General features: G+C 32.5%; 1 protein-coding gene and 1 long non-coding RNA gene across 4 annotated transcripts in view; one reads left to right on the top strand and one right to left on the bottom strand.

The window, feature by feature from the left end:
* Window positions 1-23,754, bottom strand: part of LOC147071818 (uncharacterized) — a 119,690-nt gene that overhangs the window by 40,699 nt on the left and 55,237 nt on the right. For both annotated transcript variants that reach the window (XM_085946645.1, XM_085946644.1), the window contains exon 3: window positions 7,623-7,976. In XM_085946645.1, the coding sequence (XP_085802771.1) occupies window positions 7,623-7,976 (354 nt within the window). The remainder of the gene's footprint in view (window positions 1-7,622; window positions 7,977-23,754) is intronic.
* On the top strand, window positions 8,649-13,021 carry LOC147071819 (uncharacterized). Of its 2 annotated transcripts, none has more exons than XR_015070595.1 (3): window positions 8,649-10,226; window positions 10,543-11,156; window positions 11,748-13,021. It is a non-coding gene; the product is annotated as an uncharacterized LOC147071819 (long non-coding RNA). The 2 variants fall into 2 exon arrangements; XR_015070596.1 differs by having other exon boundaries at window positions 11,752-12,674.

Here is a 23,754-nt window from a genome sequence, read left to right as displayed (position 1 = left end):
TCTTATGTTATGTAGTGACAGAATTGTGTCATTGCCACTGATATAACTTGATAAGATGAAAGAGGTAACAAAAGGGTTTTAATAATCTGATACAATAATTACTCTACCAGTGTAGATTTAGTATACGATTAATTTATCATCCATAGAGGTGAGCAACCAACCAGTATGTTGTACCTACTTAATCATTTAAGTATTCATTGGAGCTACAAATTCAGAATATATAAAATCATGAGTATATAAAGATATTGTAAGCCAGCGAATACGACGCGATCGTGTGCTATTGATACGTTGATCATACTAGCTCATCTATTCTATACACACCACACGGCTGTTATCAGCGGCTATCGAGGGTACCGTCTGGACTGTCAAAAAGTGCTATGTTTTAACAGCATTTCTCTTTACTGTGTTAACTTTTAGAGCGAGATACGACAGTGTTGACAGTTTAGATGGCTAACTTATTGTAACAATTATAATACCTCATTACATAAATATGATAAATTACCCTCGATAGCCGCCGATAGCAGCCTTACGTATATAATAGATACCAAATACATATATCATGCTATTTCAATTGTAAAAAATGAATCCTTCCTCGAGAATCCCCTACTTGACCTACAATAATAATATATATTAGATAGAATATTATTTATCTTCATGCCTAGCGTAATTGTTACAAACAAACATTATGTATTTTATACTAAAGATTTTTTTTATATAAAATTATTCAATAATAATTATCACAGTAGGTAACTATAATAGCTAACCATACTAAACCACCCAAATGCTTTTATTGTGTTATTTTAAAAGGATAGGTACGTGAAAACGTTTATTTTTTTTAACTTGTTAGGTACAAAACATAGCGATAAGTTATAGGTTTACGAATTCTCGCGAAACACTGGTTCGAAATCATTGGTATATCTATGGAAGTAAATACAAATCTAGACTAAACACTTCAGTCGTAAGACGGGATCTGTACGACTGTCAATCTCAAACAATTAATTCTTTCTTAGACAACCTAATGATATTTTGCTGGTGAGTATGAACGGCATTTTATGAGTGCATGAGACAAAATGAAGGCACTCGTAAAATATCTTCAATTTTATAATAAAATTGATGTAAGTATATGGCCACATACCAACATACAGGTGGAAAGCTTTAATTTATTTGATTGTGAATATTAGTTCCCGACTCAAATATTTAATCACACACAACAAGTATTATTGATTATCAGGTGATAAAATGCAGTTGTTGCTGATGTCGTCCGTGTGATCAAACATGGCGTACGGCCTTGAATCAGCAGAGGACGCCATTAATTTTCTTTATTCTTTGTTAAACAATAAATAAATGTTCAGGTGTTTTGTGGGAACTGTGCTTGTTGTTTCCCCAAATGTATTTAATTTCTACTCCGTTCGAACGACGCAGAAGGAAATAATTTATGTCATCTTGTTATTGAGAGGCATTTGATTTTTTTGTTTATTGACGTAAGTACCTACTTACAACATTATAAAGATTTTCTTATGTACAAAAAATGGTCATTTTGACGAAAACATTTATACGAAGTAAAGTTGCCGAAATCATGATACCGATTCACAAATAGACGAAAAACATCCGGGCCAAATAGACTTTTCATCCAGCAGTAATAATTAGCAATCGCTGTGCGCTGAATAATCACCTTTTTGGTGAACAATAATTAAAATCCATTCCGATAGCATTATTAATAGTAATAATTGTATATCAATGAAATGGCTGCGTCGGTTTCAGCCAATTTAATAATCTTTACATTTCACATTTAGACACAAGAAAAATATTATATCTAACACTTTTAAATAAATTAAATGAAACGATCGTTGAATGCCAGACCGGGACGCACAACGAAACAGTGAGAAAGTGAAATTGGAATAGTGAAAAAGAAGTACCGTTGTTTTGTCTTTGCGCAACTGGGAGGTTATGGGGTAGATCCGGTAGATAGTGGGGAAGCAGCCCTTGAAACCGCCTAACCTAACTTCCCCGCACCAAAGTTTTGTTACCTCAATCTATATCCATCCATATTTAATTTTTCCGAATCCGTGACTTTAATTAAACTGTAACACTCAGACCTAAACCCATACATATCAGTAGGTATCTACACACTTACACAGTTTCTATAAATAATGCGCAACAACGTTTTAAAACAGTTATATTTATACCGTTTAGGGTGATAAAGGAAGCCAAGTCCCCAGCCCAGGAAAAAAATAACTACCGCATGAACAATTATTACACTTCCATCAATAAGTACGTAGGTAAGTCAAGTAAATATTTTTTAATATGTAAACATATAATATTATATGTTTACGTGCAAAGCTTACACGTCGATAAAGATATATTAACTATTTTGAATATGATAATAATTTGTAATAGATTAGCCAAACATGTTATCAGTGTTCATTTGTTTTATTAACTCAATATTTGAATGCAATCCAGCCAAAAGATTCAGATAAATCAATACAGAAAATTATTCATCTCGAAACAGCAAACAAACAACGAACTGGTGTATGGATGATTCTGTAATCATTAAAATGATACTAGTTATTGATTTGAAACAAATCAAAATGAAATACGATCCAATAAAACGTTCATCTCATTAGGAAGCAAAAATCGGTTCTACGACCGTATCATTCGACCTCAGGCCGTGTCAATTTTGCAGTTTGACGTTTGCGGAGTCTAGGAATAGATCAGCTGACAGCTGTAACTGTCATCAATGTCAATTCCGCTCGCGAGTATCATTTCACTCGCCGCAAGAACTGTCAGACGAGTCTGCCCAGCCAGGACACAGGAATATCGTTGGGTCAATGGCGTGGAGACATGATTCATGCGCTAATGGAAATATCTTTCGTTGAACAATTGCATCCAATTAATTTCTTTTTATGGTCCCATGATAATATTTTATTATTGCATTCATTTACCGGCATTAGATCAGAATGAATATTATTTAATTATTATGGTAAATTGACTATAATAATAGGTAGGTAATACGATTTAAAGAATTTAAATGATAGGTGGATACATCGATTTTTATGAGAAACATATTTATTGAGAATACTCATTTGAATACACTAATTAGATATTGTTTGCAGACAATACTGCGAGAAGGGGGCTTTAATAAAATGTCCGTTCAATGGAAACACATTGAAGAAATCATACTTTTATAGAGATGGAGACTAAATGAATGAAAGTGAAGCAAAAAAAAGCCCTGGTCTACTGATTAAGATAACGATACGTCAATTTCACTATTTGTTCTAAACAGGAACACATGCCAATGACTTGTCAACGTTCTGCAAACCTGAATTAAGTTTTTTTTAATATCTACTCTTTTAGGTTGAAAAGTTTAATCCATTGAACTGACAAAATTAATGTATACTTAGAATAAACGATGCTTTTTTTTATCAAAATGCAGTTTTAATCTAACGAATGTTGAAGTACATTTTTGGTGTCAAACTAATAACGATCTCTTAATCGGAGATGTTTTTTATGTTAGAAAATTAAAAATAAATTGGCAAATAAAACCATCAAAAAGACACGACCAAAAACAACAAAAGACGAACGAATGTCTTCTTATTTTAAAATGCAAATTAGCGCTGGACGTGACCTACCCAAACCGTTGAACGTAGTAAGAATGCAATTTTAAAAAAAATACAAAATATCTCAAGATGAGTACGTCTGTAGGTAGGTACGATGAATTGGTGATGGATACAACAAGAACTTTATATTGTGATGGGTGTTAGGCCATTTTAAGTAATTATTTGATATGTCTAATAATTTATGTATCACTCAATGTTGTTATCAAAATATCTGCGAAGGCCGTTGGTGTTTATTTATAAGTTATAAGGAAGATTGTCCTTGAAGCTATTTCGTTGACATTTGATTAACAAACAGTGATTATCTGGCAATACATTAAACCAGCCTAGATTTAAAAAGTAAACGTGTCTTAACATTTGAATATTCATAGAACACAAATAATAATTAATAATAAAAGAAAAAATGTTAACACATACAATACATAATATGTGGATTTTTCTGAGCTTTCTTAATAGAGCTTTGAAATATGTATGAATTTACTTGGGTAGTGTGTAAAATATAATATGAAGAATAGTACAAGGCAAGAGCTTACAATAATAAAATTAACAAGTAAAATATTTGATACACTGTATTCGCTGAATCGAGTTTGTACAATAAAAAGTAAACTGCAGTATATTTAGACAATGAAAACAATCATTGATACAGGTGTCATGGAAGTGTGTTTGCATGGCTCAACACGCAAACAATTTCATTTTATTCCTTCATTACAAATAGTACATTTCTATTCATATATAGTTCTAAGGATATTGTACGAAAAGTATTGAAAAAATCGGCAATGCATAGTTCTAGAGACAATATGCATTTCTTTAAATGTTACTATCTTCATTTGTACTTAAATTTTATTGTGGAAGGTTTATGAGAACTAAAATTAAACCACAAACCACGTGCGTTTGCTTTATACTTTTTAAAAATCTAGATTTATGAAAATTATTCAAAGCACTATTTATAAGAATATAATTAAAATCTAGATAACTCAAAAAAAACACACACTTTTCTATAGGTATATAGGATAGATTATACCTACATAGGTAAATGGTAAATCTAACCATAGATTACGATAAATACAATAAAATACCTGATCGATATTATAAACGTAATGCAACTAGAGATTTTTTTTTCGACCATGTCCGATCCTAATAGGATCATATGGGCCTCCACAGAGTAGTGGTTTGTATTAACAGATTTTGTTTTTTACGAGAAATGGATGTCAGCCACTTGCTCAACCTATCAGGTCCATACCCTGACTCACACACAAATTAGTGATATAAATTAATTACATTCAATAAAATGAATATTTTGTTGTCGTGTGGTATTATAGCGCCTGTCTGTATACGTGTATGGATTTACTGGCATCAATAGTGTGTAAAATAAACTATCCCGATAATAACTGTTTACACGTAAAGGTGCTGACTGTCTCGCCAATCTGGTGTGAAAATGCTCTGTGGGATGTAATTCGTTTTCCCCTGCGAGTTCACCACTGTCATTCTACGGCACAGACGCAAATATCGCACAAGTTCCAACTGTCGCGTGAAAATTCTAAAGCTGCTGAACTTTTTTGATCCATGCATGCAATCTTGTAACTTGCACGATAATACGCACTGTCAGCAGTAAATCCATATACGCGTAAACGGGCTATTGTAGATAGGTACTAGAATGAGAAGAATAGCATATTTGGCATAACCTGGAGGTCTACAACATCTACCAAGAATGATGTATCCCCGCATTCGTTAAACTTGGTAGACTCCGATGGGCGCATGGACACATGGAACAAGATAGATAATAAGTCTTGTCTTATACTGGGTCGAAGCCCAATAGAATTGATCAAAAAGTTACTTTAGTTTCATCAGAAAAATACAACAAGCAGACAAAGTGAGTGCTATATTTAACCTTTAACATTTAACTAGTACCCAGTCAATAAAGTGAAATTGTCATCTTACGAAATATTTTAAATTGTTGCGTATTTTTTAAAATATCAATGTAACTTTAATAAAAAATTACGTCATAAATCGTTATAAATACAATAAAATAAATAATTTCCGTTTTAGATTACGCCGTCTTCTGCATTGTTTCGATTATAAGTCGTTTATTAGCAGTAAAATACCGAATTTATGAAAAAAAATACAACGGAACCAATCGAGGAATTTTCTTTTGTTGATATTAAAAAATATATTTTGTGTTTAAGATTTTACGACCGCGAAACAATGATCGGGTATAGAGAAAAGGTAGTCAGTAATTACAGACCTACAAACTTATCTGGAGAATGGCCAAAAATGGAAGCACGAACTACCATAGGACGCCATATTGAAAAACGTCATTCAAATGTAAAAATTTTCCAGTTACGAGTTGTGATTGAGTAGTTTTCAACAGAGGCTCCCCCATCTCATTCTCCAGATAAGTTTGTAGGACTGCACAAATCTCTAATGACACTCACACTATTATTATCCTCAAAATTTAAGATTTACGTAAATAAGTAGATACGTCCAAAGTATTCCAGTGCATCTATTTTTATACACAAGACTGCTTTCGGCCGCTACAGCAGCTATATAGGGTAGGAAAGTATTGAAGTATTAGTAGAACTAACTTATTGTAATTGTTACAATAAGTGCTGTGTTATAACAGCACCTCTCTTGGCTATGCTAAATTTTAGAGCGGGATGGACACTTTTGACTGTTTAGACGGCTAACGTATTGCAATTGTTACAAGTGCTAATACTTACATACAAACCTACACTAGATTGCTGCCGTAGCGGCCGAAAGCAGTAAAAGAAAATATCAACAAATAAATTTTAAATAATGAAATCCTTAATAATAATTATTCACCTTTGCCCCACCGCATCCTACGTAGGTATAGATAATATGTTATTAATTATTTCTTTAGATTTAGCCGTTCTGCTATCATTCTGATTGATCCCAGAAAGGATGCACTGAAACCTCGGCTTTTAATTAGCCTTTTAACCTTTAACCTTTTAATTAGCCACCGATTACTTTTGTTGCATCGGTCGAGCCTAGGTAACGGACTTTCCGTCGCGCTGTGACACTCAGAATTTAGATGATCAATATAATAAAATATTATTTTCATCAGATTTAGTTATTTTCTCCGTCGCAAAAATGCTTTCACCGCTGACCATAGAGACTGTGTTGGCAGAAACGGCCGGAAGCGCGCGGGCCAATAATAGCGCGGCTATTTTTGTCTCTGGTTTATTGTGTTTACATTTCGGGAGGAAATACCACCGTAAAAAATAACGCCGCGCTTTTGCCGCGAACGGGACGCGAACTCGGTAGGTTGGGACTCGCCAATTAATTTCACTTGCGATTTACTTGGCCGACGTATTGCGTAAACATCCGAACGTAAAAGAACCCTCCGAAAAACGGAAAAGGAAACAAAACAAAATACGGACGCAAAGAATATACTCGTAGTATTCCAGACTTCCGTTCTTCGTTGGTCTGGTATAATACACTTAGGCGGCTACACAGCTGTGTGTTTTTATTCACTTATCCCTGTTATTTTGAACGTAGCCATAGCTTATTGTTATTCATTTTTCATAAGACTATCAAGATGCACAGTGTGATGGTAGGACCAATCAAACACCAGAAAATACGAAGCTAAATAATAGTTCATTGACGTAGAATGTAGATGTAGATAATCATGCGCCGTGTTCCGAATATGGCGGCTTATTTTAGGATTCGATAGCGGCCACCAAATTGGTCATATTATGGGCCTATTGGTAAATTTCACGTTTCGGCAGTGTATACAGTAACACACTGAGTAGGTACTTAAATACCAAATAAAAATAGTGATGATTTTTGAAAAAAATACTGTCACACCAAGTTTGACAGATGTGATTTACGGTGTGCTGTGTCGTAGTATTGCCGTAATTTTAATCATTACAATTAGTAAAAAAAATCAGATTCACGTCTTTCATATAAATGTATAGCTACCATCTTGATAGACAAATGTGGTTCTTAAACATACTATATTCTATTCTTATGTATTAAATTTGAACTCACCATGCGGCCGCCCTCCCGAGAAGACCTGTTGATGCAACATGTTGTGGTGGTGATGCGCAGGGTGGTGAGGGGGCGGAAGTAGAGACGTCGGCTGACTGCTGACGCTGGAGAGGAGCACAGCAGGCGACTGCGACTGGGATTGCGTCTGCGACTGCTGCGATGAGGGATTGTGCTGAGGTTGGTGCTGCTGGTGGTAGAAGGGAGCTGAGCTGGCGACCCCGGGTCCGCCCGAAGACGGAAGGAGCCGCAGTCTCGCCGCTCTCCCGGCCGCCAACTCCTCGGCAGACGCGTGGCCGGAGCTGGACGAGTCCACGTCGGATACTCCGCTGTCTGCGGGACTCGGTGGAAGAGAACCTGGCAATGTATGAAAATTGGTTAGCAATGATAATATAGACACGTACCTTCAGGATAAAAAATGTGTTTCCTAAAGTAGTAATTGTTGTATTAATGCATTATAGATAACTAACTAACTGGTGAAATACTTTTACCAAAAACCAAAGGTGAAGAATTGAGGGTCTGAGAACGGAAAGGTTACCATTGATATATAAATTAAAAAACTATGTTACGAGCAATTTTCAAATCACCACGAGTGTTTACTTATTTATTGTATGTGTGATTAGATACATGCGTAACTACTTTGTATGAAAAGTTGTAAACTGATACAACTGTTCTTGGGAAAATACTGACTTTGAAAGTGTATTTACTCGACTTGAGTCCCTTTAATTATCAGCTCCGTAATTATTTTATACCTTATGAGGAAAAATATAAGTAAGTATTAAAAATTATCGTATTTGGTAGAATTCTATCTTTAGCTGTTATTGTTGACGTATTTTGATAAACTATGTACATAAAAAAGATAGCATTTCTATAGTAAATTGATACGAAAGAGCTCACCAGAGAGATAAAAACAATATTTTTTATAGGATTTTCTGTCATCAGATTTATTTTACTAGGTAAATCCATCATTCATTTTTAACGATTTTATTTATATGCTCATATTTTAAAACACGGTGGAGCCAATTACGAAATTAAGAAATTGAATTGTTTCAAAATACAGTATTATATTTGTCCTGCAATAATTTTTTTATATATTATTTTAAAAACTCCGGATTGTAAAAAATATGCATCAGTTTAAAATTTGGGATATTTTTGACGAAGCGAGGTCACCCTAAGAAAATCGCCATTAGATAAAACAAAGATCTCATATTAACATATTGATTAGTTCATGTCTTAATTATATAAAAAAATATATTCTGCTGATGACTCATGATCGTACCTACCTACTATTATGATGTTATTCAAAAATGGCGTCAAATGCACAACAACACCCCCTCCTCTCAAATGTCAGTAATCCCCAGCCAATCAATCGATTACAGTCGCAAGGGGAGCAGTATATACACTGGAAAACATCCCTTATTCGGGGGGATTTTCGAAAGTTGAGTGAAGGAATATAATCTTTGAAACAATTGATTTCGCTATTCGTTTTTTGAATTATACAATTTACCGCTAGATATTAATGTCACAGTACCTACTAACAGCACTATTTATAAAAAATCTATATTATTTTATGTACTGTACTGGTGTGTGTACTTATGTACGCGCGTTAAAAGTTATACTTCTTTGGCGTAACAAAACAAAAACAAAACTTGTGATAAACTAGATTCTTTGACTAGCTCTTAATTATCTTGTTAAATTACATACTCAAGAAAAGGGACCGCTTACTGGAACGCCGTTTGTTTATTTCTATACACTGCCGTTTAATCGTTTGTTTACGTAAGGAATTGCAAATGGCCGACAATAATAAATTCGCTGCATAGGAAACAGAACAATTCTAAACTATAATATTATACTGTATAATCGTCACGATTTCAGTCACAGTATGTGTTACATGTCACACGCCAAAAATATACTCTGATCTGATTTCCCAAACGCGCCAAAAGAAGTATAACTTCAAAAAACAAGAATCACATACTTAATGGGAAAGTTTCTTATTAGTCTCTCTATTATTGTAATTCAACTCCTCTCGCCCTCACCAAAGCAGAAAATATCTCAGTCACTTGACAAGTGTCAATTCTGATATGCTCTCAGTTACGACTGTCAAAAATAAGACGCCGAATAATATGAATCCGGAATAAGAAAGCACTCAATTGCATAATATAGCCAAATAGGTATGTGCTGAAAAACAACCCTCCCATCCCGGATTCGCACCCAATAGGCAGGCGACCGAATCAGACAACATCTGCGTCCATATTCTCATCCACAATAATATATTATTTATAAAACTGTGTCAGCATCTGCGACTTTGTGCAATTCGAGAGATTTATTGTTTTGTTGTGGAGGATTTTTTTTTGTTATGATTTTTCACCTAACCGATGTTTATTTTGGGCCCAGCACGTGCGGGAAATCAGCACATTATAAATAACAAAATAATCCCTCTGTAACTTAATTTATTTTTGTAGGCTTCAATTAGGTACGTAGTATATAGACGGGTAATTAACTCCAAAAGTATAGTTTTGAGATATCAACGTTTGAAGTTACAAATCATTTAGGTATATCTGTAATATTGCGGTAAGTTTAAGAACTTCGTATGAGCTTAATACTTTAGTCAGGGAACTCAGAAATAATGGGAACTGAAATACACAACGGGTAAGGCGATAGCAGGTAACCGACTCGAGTAAGGAAGAATCCGGGTTAAACTTACACACGTGTCTAGAATACGTTTTACGTAGAATACAGAAAACTGCTCTCGGTATATGCATTTACGCTCATTTAATGTTGGTATATTACACACACTCTTGCACGTGCATAATGCGTGCTTCATTTTCGTAGGACACTCACACATTCAAAGGCCTGCTTCACCATGCGGCGTATTGAATATAGCCTATCGCTATTCTATTTATTGTCTGTTCTGTGACTTTAGTATATCAAAATAATAAACTAATGCACCAACATATACATCACATTAATGCATTACCATAGTATATCTTAATAATATAGATAGGTACATAGTAAAGCAGTCAACTTCTTAAAATATGTTCAAAATACTTTAGTGAAGTAACTTTACAACGCATTTCACGTTTTGTTTGAGTTACTAAATAAAGAAAAAAAATGAATAAAACTGCATTATTACCTAACTACAAAATGATAATTTTTAGCTTAATACACTAAAGTACTCATGGCCAGTAATTAACGATTTAATTAGCTGCAAGATGTAGAAGATTAATGTGTAGTAAACACACAACAGATTAAATAATATAATATAAATGTGAAAGTCAGTCGCCATTGACCTAGACTTTGAATGCAGTTTTGGGTTACGACTTAATGAGACAGGCCATTAAATGTAAGAAGTACAATAGAAAGGTATGCCCTGAATGTCCTGAAATGTTACCAATATTGAATGCGCGTTTCGTTTGCATGACAAATTTTAATACATATCATGAGGCAGACATAAAATATTTTTAATTGTAAAACATATTTTAACACGTGTTTAAATTATGTCTCCACATTCGAGAATTGATAGTAGGTAGTATGTAGGTAGCAGTGGCGAAGGGTGGAGGTAGGCTGTTAAGATTCGCTATAAATAGTGCACACTAAACTTTTTTAGTCATATGTATTTGTCTTTATTGAACTAAGACTACAATTTACAGATGGTGTTAGTTAGTTTTTAAAAATCAATTAAACCCTGCCTAAACGAAACCATAATAGTTTTGGTCTAATTTGGGCAAAACGACAAAATTGTGCACACTTTTTTATTCATAATTATTTGTTTTCGTTGGATTAAAAATACATATTGCACATATTGTTGGTTATTTTTTTAAATTCATTAAGCCCTGCCTAAACGAAACTATAATAAATTAAAAATATTCGTCTATTTATATAATATTCAAAGTTATGTATGATTTAATTGCATAATTTTAGATATTTTATAGATATACATGCATTTTTTGACTATTATCTATTATGGCTTGGTTTCTCAGGGTTTAATTGAATTTTAAAAACTAACCAACACTATCTGTAAATTGTAGTCTTATTTCAACGAAAACAAATATCTATGTCTGAAAAAGTTTAATGTGCACTGTTTATGGCGGATCTTAACAGCCTACCTCCACCCTTCGCCACTGGTAGGTAGGTACCTACATTCTTATACCAAATACAAGAAGGTAACCCACTTCAGCACTTCCTTATTTTTGTGTTCTCTATTGGTAAACTTCAAACCGTTCGGTGCAATCGGTCAAAAATCGCATACATTTTAACATTTGAACACAATTTTAGACTACTACCTAACTAAATTATACTAATTAAGATATTGTCAAGACAACCATTATTTATCTAACGGACGTTTACGTGGTAGACTTCACTATAACGGTTGTAAAATAATTTTCTTTTTAATTCTACTTTATAATTGGAAATAAAGTCGACCGTTCCGAAGATGACATAAATAGCTCAGATATAGGAGAATTAACGAAATAAAACTATTATTTTTAAAATCAAAACCATTACAATAATTATTATTTAGATATACAATCACATAGCATCGCAATCACCGCACATATTAAGTAAACAATTCCAAAGCATTTCCATTGGATTTATTTGGCAGTGCTGCCATACAAAAATACATAAAATTGTATCAATATCGAAATAGGTAAGATACTAAATCTTATGTCTCTTCATTTTCATTCCACTGTAAATTAACTGACTATTTCTAATATAATTATTTTTTAAGTTCCTATTTCCTATGTACCAATAGATATTATTATTATACCCAATTATTATTAATGAAACACATTGCAAGATAAATTCCAATTAAGACCAAGAAAATATATTATAGATATACATAAGCTTCAAACGATGCTAAATCGACCGGACATCAACCATCCACCATGCCGGGTGTCGGATTCCTTGGAAAAGAAAGCTGTATTATTGAATCAGTGTTGACAAAAACTCGTTGCATATTGAAATGGTCGCCAACTTTCGATCATTTTTTTTGTGCTTCACTCTTGTCCTATTTGCATTTGTAATAACCACCCTTCATCGATTTCGTGGTTGTAGGGGCAAACAAATGATGTGTCCATATGCAATTTCAAACCACTGACAGATGCATCGATATTTAGTAGATCCGAATCTAGGCATTGTATTGACCAAGTGAATTTAAATGCGTTTTCAAATAAACGATATCAGCCTAGCTATGTCGTGAATATAGTCTATAACGGATTGAAAACATCTTATACAATATTATATTGATCGCCGTTTACTATTAAATGTATAATGCTGCAATTAAAAATAAATGAATGCGTACCATCTTAATATAAATATACCTAATCTATACTATATCCAATTAGGTACGAGTAGATGCTGCGTAATTATTATAATATATTATTAACAACGAATATATTAAGTATGTGAATTTTGCTCCTTTTTGATGTGGTGGTTTCGATTCAAAATTGGGCCGATTTACATTAATACGTCCGTTTTATGATATGGTTATGGTAGCAAAATGGCGATGATAATATGTATGTGTGGGTTTTATTTAAAACTTTAATATTTGCCCATTATCTGTGTTGTAAATCTTTGTTCGGCAATTTTAAATTCTGAAAATTACATGTGGCAAGGAAGAATTTTTGGTATGTTAAGGGTTTAAGTCTGAACAATTCGGATACTTTCCAGGAAATAATCTTGTGTTATTATGATTTCCCGCATTTGTACCATAAAATAATATTCTTTTAAATCTCTCATTATAATATTATGTGTAGGTACTAAATGGAAATAAATAAATAAATAAAACCACTTTCATGAGCGACAATATAAGAGTCCAGCAGCGCTATTTCAAATAGTTCCAAACACGGTTCAATTATTTTTAAAGCTTAAAAATAACACGGATATCACTCGGACCAATTCCATAAACAAGACGTGTTATCTACAATTATTGTTAGCATAGTTAACACGTCTTCTAATGATTCTAATGGGATGCATGTGTAATCAAGTAAGACGTGTTAACTGTGTTACTCAATGACATTTGACACCTCGCGTTTAACGCGGTCATGTTTTAAAAAATATAATACGCTTAACGGTTAAATTCCCGGGATAATTAACTGCCTGAATACGACATCATATATTTATCACGTTTTTTATTGATTTTGGAATTAAGCGATATGTTGGACCTGCTGGACCACGTTGTATTTAATCTTTTGGGTGAAATTTACTAATTCAGATACGCTGATTCGAATCATCTGTTTTATAATTACCCATTATGGTAATTGGAACACCCAACATATTTGTAATTTTTAAAAATCTAATTAAGTAGTATATTCTTTTCCATACGCACGAAAAAAATTGAATCATTGCAAAACTAGCTAAGACATGAAATGAAGATATCATTTATAACAAAAGTAAATATGTTGGTTACTTCCCAATAATTAATAATCATTCCTAGGAAAAGCTAACACTTTATATTATAATATTATTATGATAATGATGGACCAGTAAACTCCTGAATGCACCCCATTTTGTGGCGTACGATTGCGTCGGCGTTTCGTAAACAAATAATGCTGCAACATCAATCGCAACTTACGCCGAAGGACGATGAGGCTGTTAGAAAAAATACCACGCACCTTGCGTAGGAATAATATCCCTAAAGGGTTCTATTTCTATTGTCAGGGCAAACAATGCGCCGATTCTGGTACTTTTCGGGAATGGATGACGCAGAAAAAAAACACAGGTAAGTGCAGCTTGTGATCAGATTTCGGGCGGTGGGTCAAATGCTCTGCAGATATTCTTGTAGAAAACATAATATTGAACAATCAATCGTATTCAGATGAATATTATACAGTCGAACTTGTTTATTAGATACTAACACATTTATATAAGTGTAGATACTAATCCCTAACACTCCTACTGTAATGAGATGAAAGGTACATATTGTCATACTAACCACGTCATAATATGAGTGAATTATAACACGATTTCTATGTTTTTCATACGTTACGAACACTATGCATAGGTATTGCAATGTGGAAAAGCACGTAGCATATGAAAGAAATATTTATGATAACTGATAACGTGTCTGACAATGAAAAAGACACGTAATTATCGAGGTAATTTGAAAGTTGTATATTTTTTAGAATCCGCAACTAAGTACGTCACAAAACTGTAGGCACCATAATTATTTAAAATATTTTGTATTGTAAATGAGAGTTAATTTCTTCTGCTTGCCTAAAATGTAAACCTCACTGACTTTATTATAATGGTTCTAATTTTGATTGATACACAAAATACAGGCTTGTAATATCGTCGGTGTTTTGTAAAAAGGGCGAATCAACCATTTTGGCGAAATCGAGATTTTAATGAGAATACAATATGTACCCCACTAGCTTTGTTGTGTAAAAATGGCGAATTTTTATCTCCACAGGAAAGTACTTAAAAACGATAATCGACTAAAATTAAATTAATTAAAATTACGAAATAAAAAGTAAATGTGACATATTAGGCCTTTTAAAATATTATATAATAATACCTATTATAATGACAGTATTCTTTCTAAGCTTTATTATAAACTTGTTAGATATTTATAATCATCTACAGGTAAAAAACAAATAAATGTCAAAAGTTAAAAATCCTCCTCCTGTAAAGTAGCATTTTGGTTGATTCGCCCTTTTTACAAAACACCGACTATATTATGTAATCACCATTAAAAAAGATAAACCTAGGTTTTATTATTACTGTAGATATTCAATAAATTAAATATAATAATTATATTTAATTTATTGAATATCTATTATTGAAAAATTATTTTAAATTTAAATTTTCATCCAATATCTCCCATACCCATGACGTATTGATGTACATTTTAGGGGTGCATTAGTCCACTAACGTTTACATTGGTAAATAATAATTCATAATGGATACATTATACATTTATATCTAGAACAGGCAAAAGGTGCAATGGATTTTCTGTCTGGACCGGATTCAAATTATTATTTTATTCAATTCATCCTCGCTTGAATGCATTTTGCAAACGAAATCTATTCACAAAGAGTTGAGTGCACCTTGCAACTATATATTTTTTTGCATTGTCCTCTCATAGCGCATAATGCAAAGTCAAACAAATGATACTTATAAGATTTTTTACTCCTTACTCTTGTTATGAATAGTCAAAAATTGAGCGACGAAAGTAGAACATGTCTTATATGAGTATTGTATTGCTAATTATTTTAATTGATTTTATTCTATATAGTATATAATACAATTCTTCTCTTATTGACGTCAAACAGTAAGACAATAAGCCAGCATCAATGATTCACTTATTTGAATTAAGTAATGCATTTAATATCTATACCAGTTAAAAATAAATACATATCTCAGTGTTGTCCCGTAAAGTAGCATAAATATAAATGCAGTAAGTTTCCTGCCTATTTTTCAAGTGGTATCTACCTGGTGTACTTTTAAAAAGCAACCTGAAGTAGGTAATAAATATTTATAATTATTTGTGGTTGCTACGAATTGATTGTATGAATCAAAGACAATAACCAAAACATTCATATTATAATACAAATGTATACATACATACCAAATACACTGAACTATGATTATTCAAAATACATATTTAAATAAACGTTCACGAAAATCTCTTATGAAATAACTACATAATTAAAAATAGTTTATATTAGCTAAGTTGCAATGCCCAAATGTACAGAATAATATTTTTACTATGCCTAGTGATTAAATATTACTAATATTATGTCGTAAAAAAACTCCATTTAGTTATAACCTGAACAATTTGTTATGAATGATTTCAGTATACTGGGTGTCTCCATTGACGACAACTCTGAAAGCGAACGACGACTAGAAGATATTAAAAATGACACTATACCAGACGTGGGCAAATGTGGTTCTTCGTTGGGTTAAGTGCGGCTCCCAATATATCTTGAAAAAATACAGGTATTTTCTTTCCCCATTATACTTGTATTTTCGCGTGTTTCCAAATTTCAGAGATTTAGATAAAATGATAAATAAACGTTTTATTATAGGTATTTTATTTTTATTAATATATATATATATATATAACTAATTATTGTGTGTTTTGTTTCTCATTTTTTATTTTCTTATATATATATATATTTATATATAGGTAGGTATATGAAAATCCAGAATGCGGTTATCGTTTACCTCGTGTATCCCCATCCTTGCTATATACGTTCACTTAGGTAACATACCTAATTGATCTCGTATTCCCTTTTTAAGTCGAGCTTATTTCAATATGTATTCTTCAATAGAGCGCGAAAAATAGATAGATATTGAGTTTCAGGAAAAGTTATAAATGTTGAAATAGTTCACAGAATTTTGATAACGAATAATGAAGTTACCATTACAATGATACTACATTAAAGCCCGTTCTTACGGCAATCCTTTATGTCCAAAATATGATAATTCGGCTGTGACCCCTCATGGAGACTGTCCGAAATTTCCCACAAGTAAATAATCGGATGAATGGAGTGTGAAACGGACTTCCCCGGGAAGGGCCCGGGTTCGAATCGTACAATGGGGAACCTGTAATGATGTAAGGTCAGCCCGAATCAGATGAGAGACTGTTGATTCAGACGACGCCAACTATCGAACATTGGAAAAACTGTCCCACTTTTTCGTATGTACTTAATTTGAATACAAATTAAATTATTTATTAAAAGGAATATCTAGTCACAGCAAGTTTCCCCTTATAACACTATTCGCTTTACAATACTGGTGACCAAAAATATTAATATAAATTTCTTATCAATGTTTTTCTGAGCACATGAAAAAAAAATAGTATTCCAACCCTTTTTGGGTACCTACACACACGCCTTGGTTTTCATAAATAAAAAAGTATTTTATATCCATTATCCTAACCCCGAATAAGGAGTTAAGAGGGCGGACACATGGTTTAAATATTTTAGTTTAAAACAAAGTTGGTTAATTAATTCCAACACATAAATAATTACAGCAGACAAGTAGCGGAAGTTATGGAAAGGTGCATATTGGACATGACACGAAAGTATCACAAACGATACCAACTGATACCTAACACTTGGCGAGTGGATTTCAGAATCGTTTGGAAGGAAAATGGTTGTAAACTGTAATTATTCAAAATTTTAAAGAAGACGCTCCAATCTGTGTTAGTGCCTATTAAATTGCCGTCAATATTGCTGCGATGTGACTAAGTATTGCTGTATTTTATTTAACTAATGTACTGACAAATTCGAAAGCTTTAGAATAAAAGGTTTCTTTTCACTTGGCAATATTAATATAACACACATATTAACCCTTCATATGTCAGCGGACAAAAGCCGCCGAGTTTATTTATTATCAAAGCTGACCAATAATTTAACAGAAGAAGTCGAAGAAGATTCACAGGGCGAAAAAAACACCGCTCTATGTTAAACCGTCGCTTTTTGTGGGGCTTTAACCCTACAATGGACGGCGTTTGATGAATTACAATGCGATGTCAAACTGACCTAACGTTTTCTGACCCCGCGGCGACCTCATCTTTAAAAGCGTACTGGCAGCTTTATCAACAAATTTTAATACGAAAATGTTATTCGTTCACATAAATATAAAACCCGGCTTCGCACGAGGTCTCTTCATTGATTGATTTACATTTATCTTACTTAAAACAATAATAATTATATTCTTAAATATTAATATATTTTGATCTAGGCGTACAACATGTAAAAATGAAAATAGGTCTGACAGTCGAGTAATAAAAATAAATTTAAATCGATTCAAAAATATGCATAAGTACCTACTTTATCTGTAGTGACAATTCAAAATTGGAATTGGCAGGGAAGGTAATTTGAACATTTAAATTAATCCCTCCAAACCAAAATTCGCCCCGCACCACACTCGGTCTTAATCGATCGTATCACGGGACCCTAAAATGGCGATGTGAAGCATCTATTTCAATTTTGCCTGGGAATGCACTGGGAGAAAATACCCAATTGTACAAATACCCGGTTGCTACGCTCAAGGTGAGCTCTGACATGTAAATTACGAAAAAGAAAATGAATTTAAGGTATATATAACAAATTTTGTATTTTTTATAATAATATTATAAATTACATATTATGTACCTAGATGTTAGTTGGGGCAATTAGGAAAAGGAAATCAAGCAAACATATTTTGACTTTACATAATAAGTATATAGTTAGTAATGATTTATTTTATACTTAATTTAGAAACGATGCATCTGCATAATATTATGCATGAACCATGATATATCATTGGAAGGCTCAGAATGACACAGAGCATTGCACCGATTTGTATTAAAATTAAAATTCCACCATTCAATCGATATAAATAATATGTACTTACATAATTACATCACCATGTTCGATCCTAAGACTATCATAATAATCTAACGAGGTTCCAGGAACCACAGAGTGGAGGTTGTATTAACAGAATTTTGTTTTTACAAGAAATTGATGTTAGCCGTTTGCCCAAGACTCCAAACACAGATTGAACAAACAACATGTGAATTTGCCAGACTCGAAATTCCAACCCGGGACCCGCAGTATTATAAGCTGACACCTGCCCGGCCATCGTGGGTCAATTGATATAAGTACTTATTTTATATTAATCATAATATAATTTAACTGAAATTTGGACACGCACTCATTGATCATTTTTTTTGCGACCCGGGTGCTTATTCGGTAAGCATTAGGATTAGGTTTTGAAATGTCAAAAAAATCGATGCCACGAGGCATAATATTATAAATATACGAAAATATTATTTTATTAACTAAAATATTTGGATATTTAAAAAACTCGCCAATATTCAGCCATCGCCGCTAACTTCGAATAAACCGGAACATATGACCGTTTCGGCTAAAACAGGAAAAGTAGTTGTTGTTTGATAAATTCTTTTTGTTGTTCCAAATTTGAATCACAATCGGAAACGCTTCCCTATAAAAGCAAATTAAGTTTTCAACCCTTTGTGTAGGATTTATTATGAGGATAAATGAATTATTTATTATGACGAAACACATGCACAATGGGCAGCGGTCATCTATCGGCTATTTTTCCGTTTAGTATATCAATGAAAGAGTTTTTGAACATCATAGCGCAACCCTAATAGGTAGGTACTGCACATTTAAAATAAATAGTTTTAACTCCATATTAGGTGATTAAGGCGTATATTAGGTAATACATGTCACTAAAGTGTTGACATAAAAATGTACATTTTCCTACAAATACATATTAGTAAAGTGAATCGGGTATATTGGTGGGGTACCTATGTAATTAAAGTTTTTGGTAATTAAAATAAAATACCATAAGATCCATAGGTATATTACAGAACATAATTTACACAATTTAATAATATTGTCAGAACCAGTTTCGTCCGCTTGTAAAGATACTGTCAACACATATTTATGGAAAAACGTTTAAAACTCTAATCAACACAATTTTGAGAAAATGTAACATTTCATTTAATTATAACACTAGTTTATTGGAATTGTCAGTATTTCATATTTACGGCATTGCCATGAAATTAATAAAATTATTGTTTTGTCATAGCTCAGATAACGCGGTGGTGGACGTCTATAAATCCGTGCATTTCACGTATTTGAACATGTCTTTGATCCAGAGTAATGAACTAATGAGCTCGGGGAATGGCTAACAATTATTCTTGTTAATATAATGTCTACTCCGAGGACACCCATATGCCTACTCCGATGATGAACGAAAATTACATTTTTTTATTCGGTATTATGACGTCATTGGATAGTCCTCTTTAAAACATTGTCAACAAGGTAGATACGTACCATGTACCTACATTAAATAAGCCTAACGTATATCCCTCAATATTTAAAAAAAGAATACAGTTTTTAAAAAAAGAACATTCGTATTTTTTAAAGCTGTCAATCATTCCAATCATAAACGCATATTATGCAAATGACAACAATAGAAAATGCATTCCCCCCGCAGACACGGTTAGACTATTACAACAGCGTCATGTTTTAAACTACAAACCAGTTTTCGCCCTTCGCTATCGGGACGGTTTTCTGTATAATATATATTTCTCGCTGGACGATAAATAACCAAAATTACAAGGTGCGATAGGTATTTTATCAAATGAAGAAAATAAAACGGGAACAGGTAAGTGCATTCTCTATTATATATCGTATATCTGGTTTAACCAATTTAGTTTATCATAAGTTTAAACCCATGAACTATCCAACAAGAATATTTGTTTCACTATAAGGGCTACTGTTTTTGCAGTAAGCGTTATGCTTCAGTTTAGTATGTTATTGTGATACACATGTTTACGGACAACGAATATTAACCAAAATGAGCAAGAAATTTTAATTTATTCATATAGGTACATAGTTTTCATCACGACTGTACCTCCAAATAAATAAGATCAAGAGAGAAAGATTAGAGAAGTTAAAAAGTATTGAATTTATTTAAATATTTAAAATTGGCGTTCTACCAAGTTACTTACAATTTATTCAATACACGTGTCTTATTAAAATAATTAATTGAGTCAGCATTTACTTGGTAGAATTCTATTTTACAAATGCAAATATAAATTATATTAAATTCTACAGCATGTTTTTTAGGTCGATAGCCATTTCAGTTGTAACATTGCCATCAAACTAGAATAAATTTATGTGTTTAAAAGAATTTTCTATAAGATTTGAACCATTTTTTTGTCATTTAGGTACAACCTGCCATCACATCATATCCAGAAATGAATATTAGTTTGAATTACGAAATTACGAGTTATTAACGAAAATAATTGTTAATAGTAATTTCGTATCGTGTACCTTATAATAAAGACTTTGACAGCGTTTTTGATTATTGTGGAGAATTATGATAGCTAAAAATTTTAACTTTAAAGTTTAAATTGACTGATAAGCAATGATCATTCACCATGAAACGTTAAAAAAAAGCTTATAATAAAAGCAAATATGACAAAAGGCGATTTAGAAATCGTCAAGAGAAGCTCCAGATGTTATCCGAGCGTCATAATAAAAGTGCGGATACAATTTTTAAATCAATCAAACACAAAAAGCAAACCGGAAAGTAGAGTGTGTGAACATCGAAAACTCTTCCTATGTCCGGCATCTAGGCAACATTATTCGTCTCCTTTTGAACGGCCCACGGTCACTCATTGACCAGCCGGCTGAATGCATCTACATAATGCACTTAATGCAACAGGTTTTCGGAATTTAATTCCGGAAAAGAGGGGAAGTTTTGCAGTTCACACGTACAGTAAGTGTATTCAAATGTGCAGTGAGATGGACGGTATTGCATAAGACAGCGATCGAAAACCGTCAATTGAACTAAAATTTGTGTAAATAATTAAATCATCATAAGTAAATTCAGTTCAGCATAGTTTTTAACTACATAACGGAAACACGTTTCATTGGTGATTTTTTGATCTAAACATTCTTGCATTTTAAGTATTATTTAAAACTCATTGTCTACTGAACACACGTAATATTAAGGTGATATCAAAACAGCCATAACAGCATAATGAAGCGAAACATTAAGTCATGAAGACACCAAAACGTGAAAGGTACATTTTGCATTATTTTTTGACGACACATTCGTTTAAAGACTTAACTTAATAATTTCAAGGGTACATATTATTATTATAGTGACATAATATACAGATTAAGCTGAAAAACAGTAATTTCCGTTTGATATTTTTATGAAAGATTAGTAATCACTATTTCAATTTCAGTTTACATCGCAGACATATTGAGCTAAACAGTGAATGAATTTTATAATTATCTGCAATAGTTATCTAAATAATAAAATCATATTGGGTACGCAGTCCTAAAGTACCCTCCGCTGGTTATAAGTGATATATTCAGCCAAGCTGACCATCTACATCTATTACGGTATTATTTCTAAGGGTTGATAGGTAAGGTAAGAAATAAGGTAGCGATTCATTTTGCAAGGGTGCGATGTCTTTTTAAGACGCGGGTTTGTTAAAGTGATAGGGTACAATTGCCGGGTATATTCTTTATCTAGTGAGCTCATATAAAAATTTGGTGGATCCAGTTCAGTTTACGCGTTTACATTTGAAAAATAAAACGATTTATGTACTTACATAATTATTAGGTCATTTAGTAGGTAACTTGAATGTGTACCCATGGGTAGGATATAGACGATAATCTGGAGATAATTTTCTGTGCTTTGTTTTACATCTAGATTCCAGGATAACTTTGTGCATTAAAATATATAAAGAATTCAATTGAAAAGTCAATAAGAGATGGACATAGATGTTCGAATAATTTGCAATCTCTGTTATGTTAGGCATATAATATGTATTGCTGGCTCAAAATGTAAGAACATATTAAAAATCTATGATATATGAATTATCCTTAAACTTGTGCAAAAAGTTAAACTTCACATTAAATGTTAAATTTAGATATTGTCAAATTTATTTGTACAAGTTATACAAATTATGTTAATTTAAAAATTAGGTTCTTGTCTATTTTATTGGAAACCAGCGGCAAACAAATTTTGAAAATAGTCGATATACTGGATTATTAGGTAAGGTTTGGTTATCATTCTTGAATTCATGAATTTTGCCTAAATCGGTTATGAAAATTGGGACTGTTCCCGCCTGGCTGCCAGTAAACAGACTTGTACGTAAATTTTTAAATTCGAACCAAACATTTCCTCAAAAATCCCAACGGAATTTTCAAACAATGGATATAATTTATTCATCACAAACCGAAAAACATAAATAATGCATTTTTATAGATGCACCGTTTATGCATATGAAATAATTCACGAATTAATCCATTATTCTATATGCAAGAAGCATAAAAATGCATAAATAGTCTTGCATAATATTAAACTACGTATGCAATGGTCAGTGTAATAATATAAAATAGCATTGGAGATGAATTTTTCTATGCGGTCATTTAGCGTATGTGAAAATTTTTCTTTCAACATCACAATATATTTATTTAAAAAGAACGGTTAAAGGACAAGTAATATACCATGTCCGAATTTTAATTAAAATATTTTAATGTAAGTGAATAGGCAAGAAGGGAGGTATTTAATGTTATAACTACGAGTAGGTACATTATAAATAAAGAAAGCAGCTTTTATAATTATTTTTCTCACCGAAAGAGATTAT

This window comes from Rhyacophila brunnea, unplaced genomic scaffold (assembly GCF_057557595.1).
Source record: "Rhyacophila brunnea isolate RB1 unplaced genomic scaffold, BYU_Rbru_1.0 scaffold_2, whole genome shotgun sequence".
NCBI lineage: Eukaryota > Metazoa > Arthropoda > Insecta > Trichoptera > Rhyacophilidae > Rhyacophila > Rhyacophila brunnea.
The sequence above is the reverse complement of the archived record's forward strand: the minus strand, read 5'-3'. Positions and strand labels throughout refer to the sequence as shown.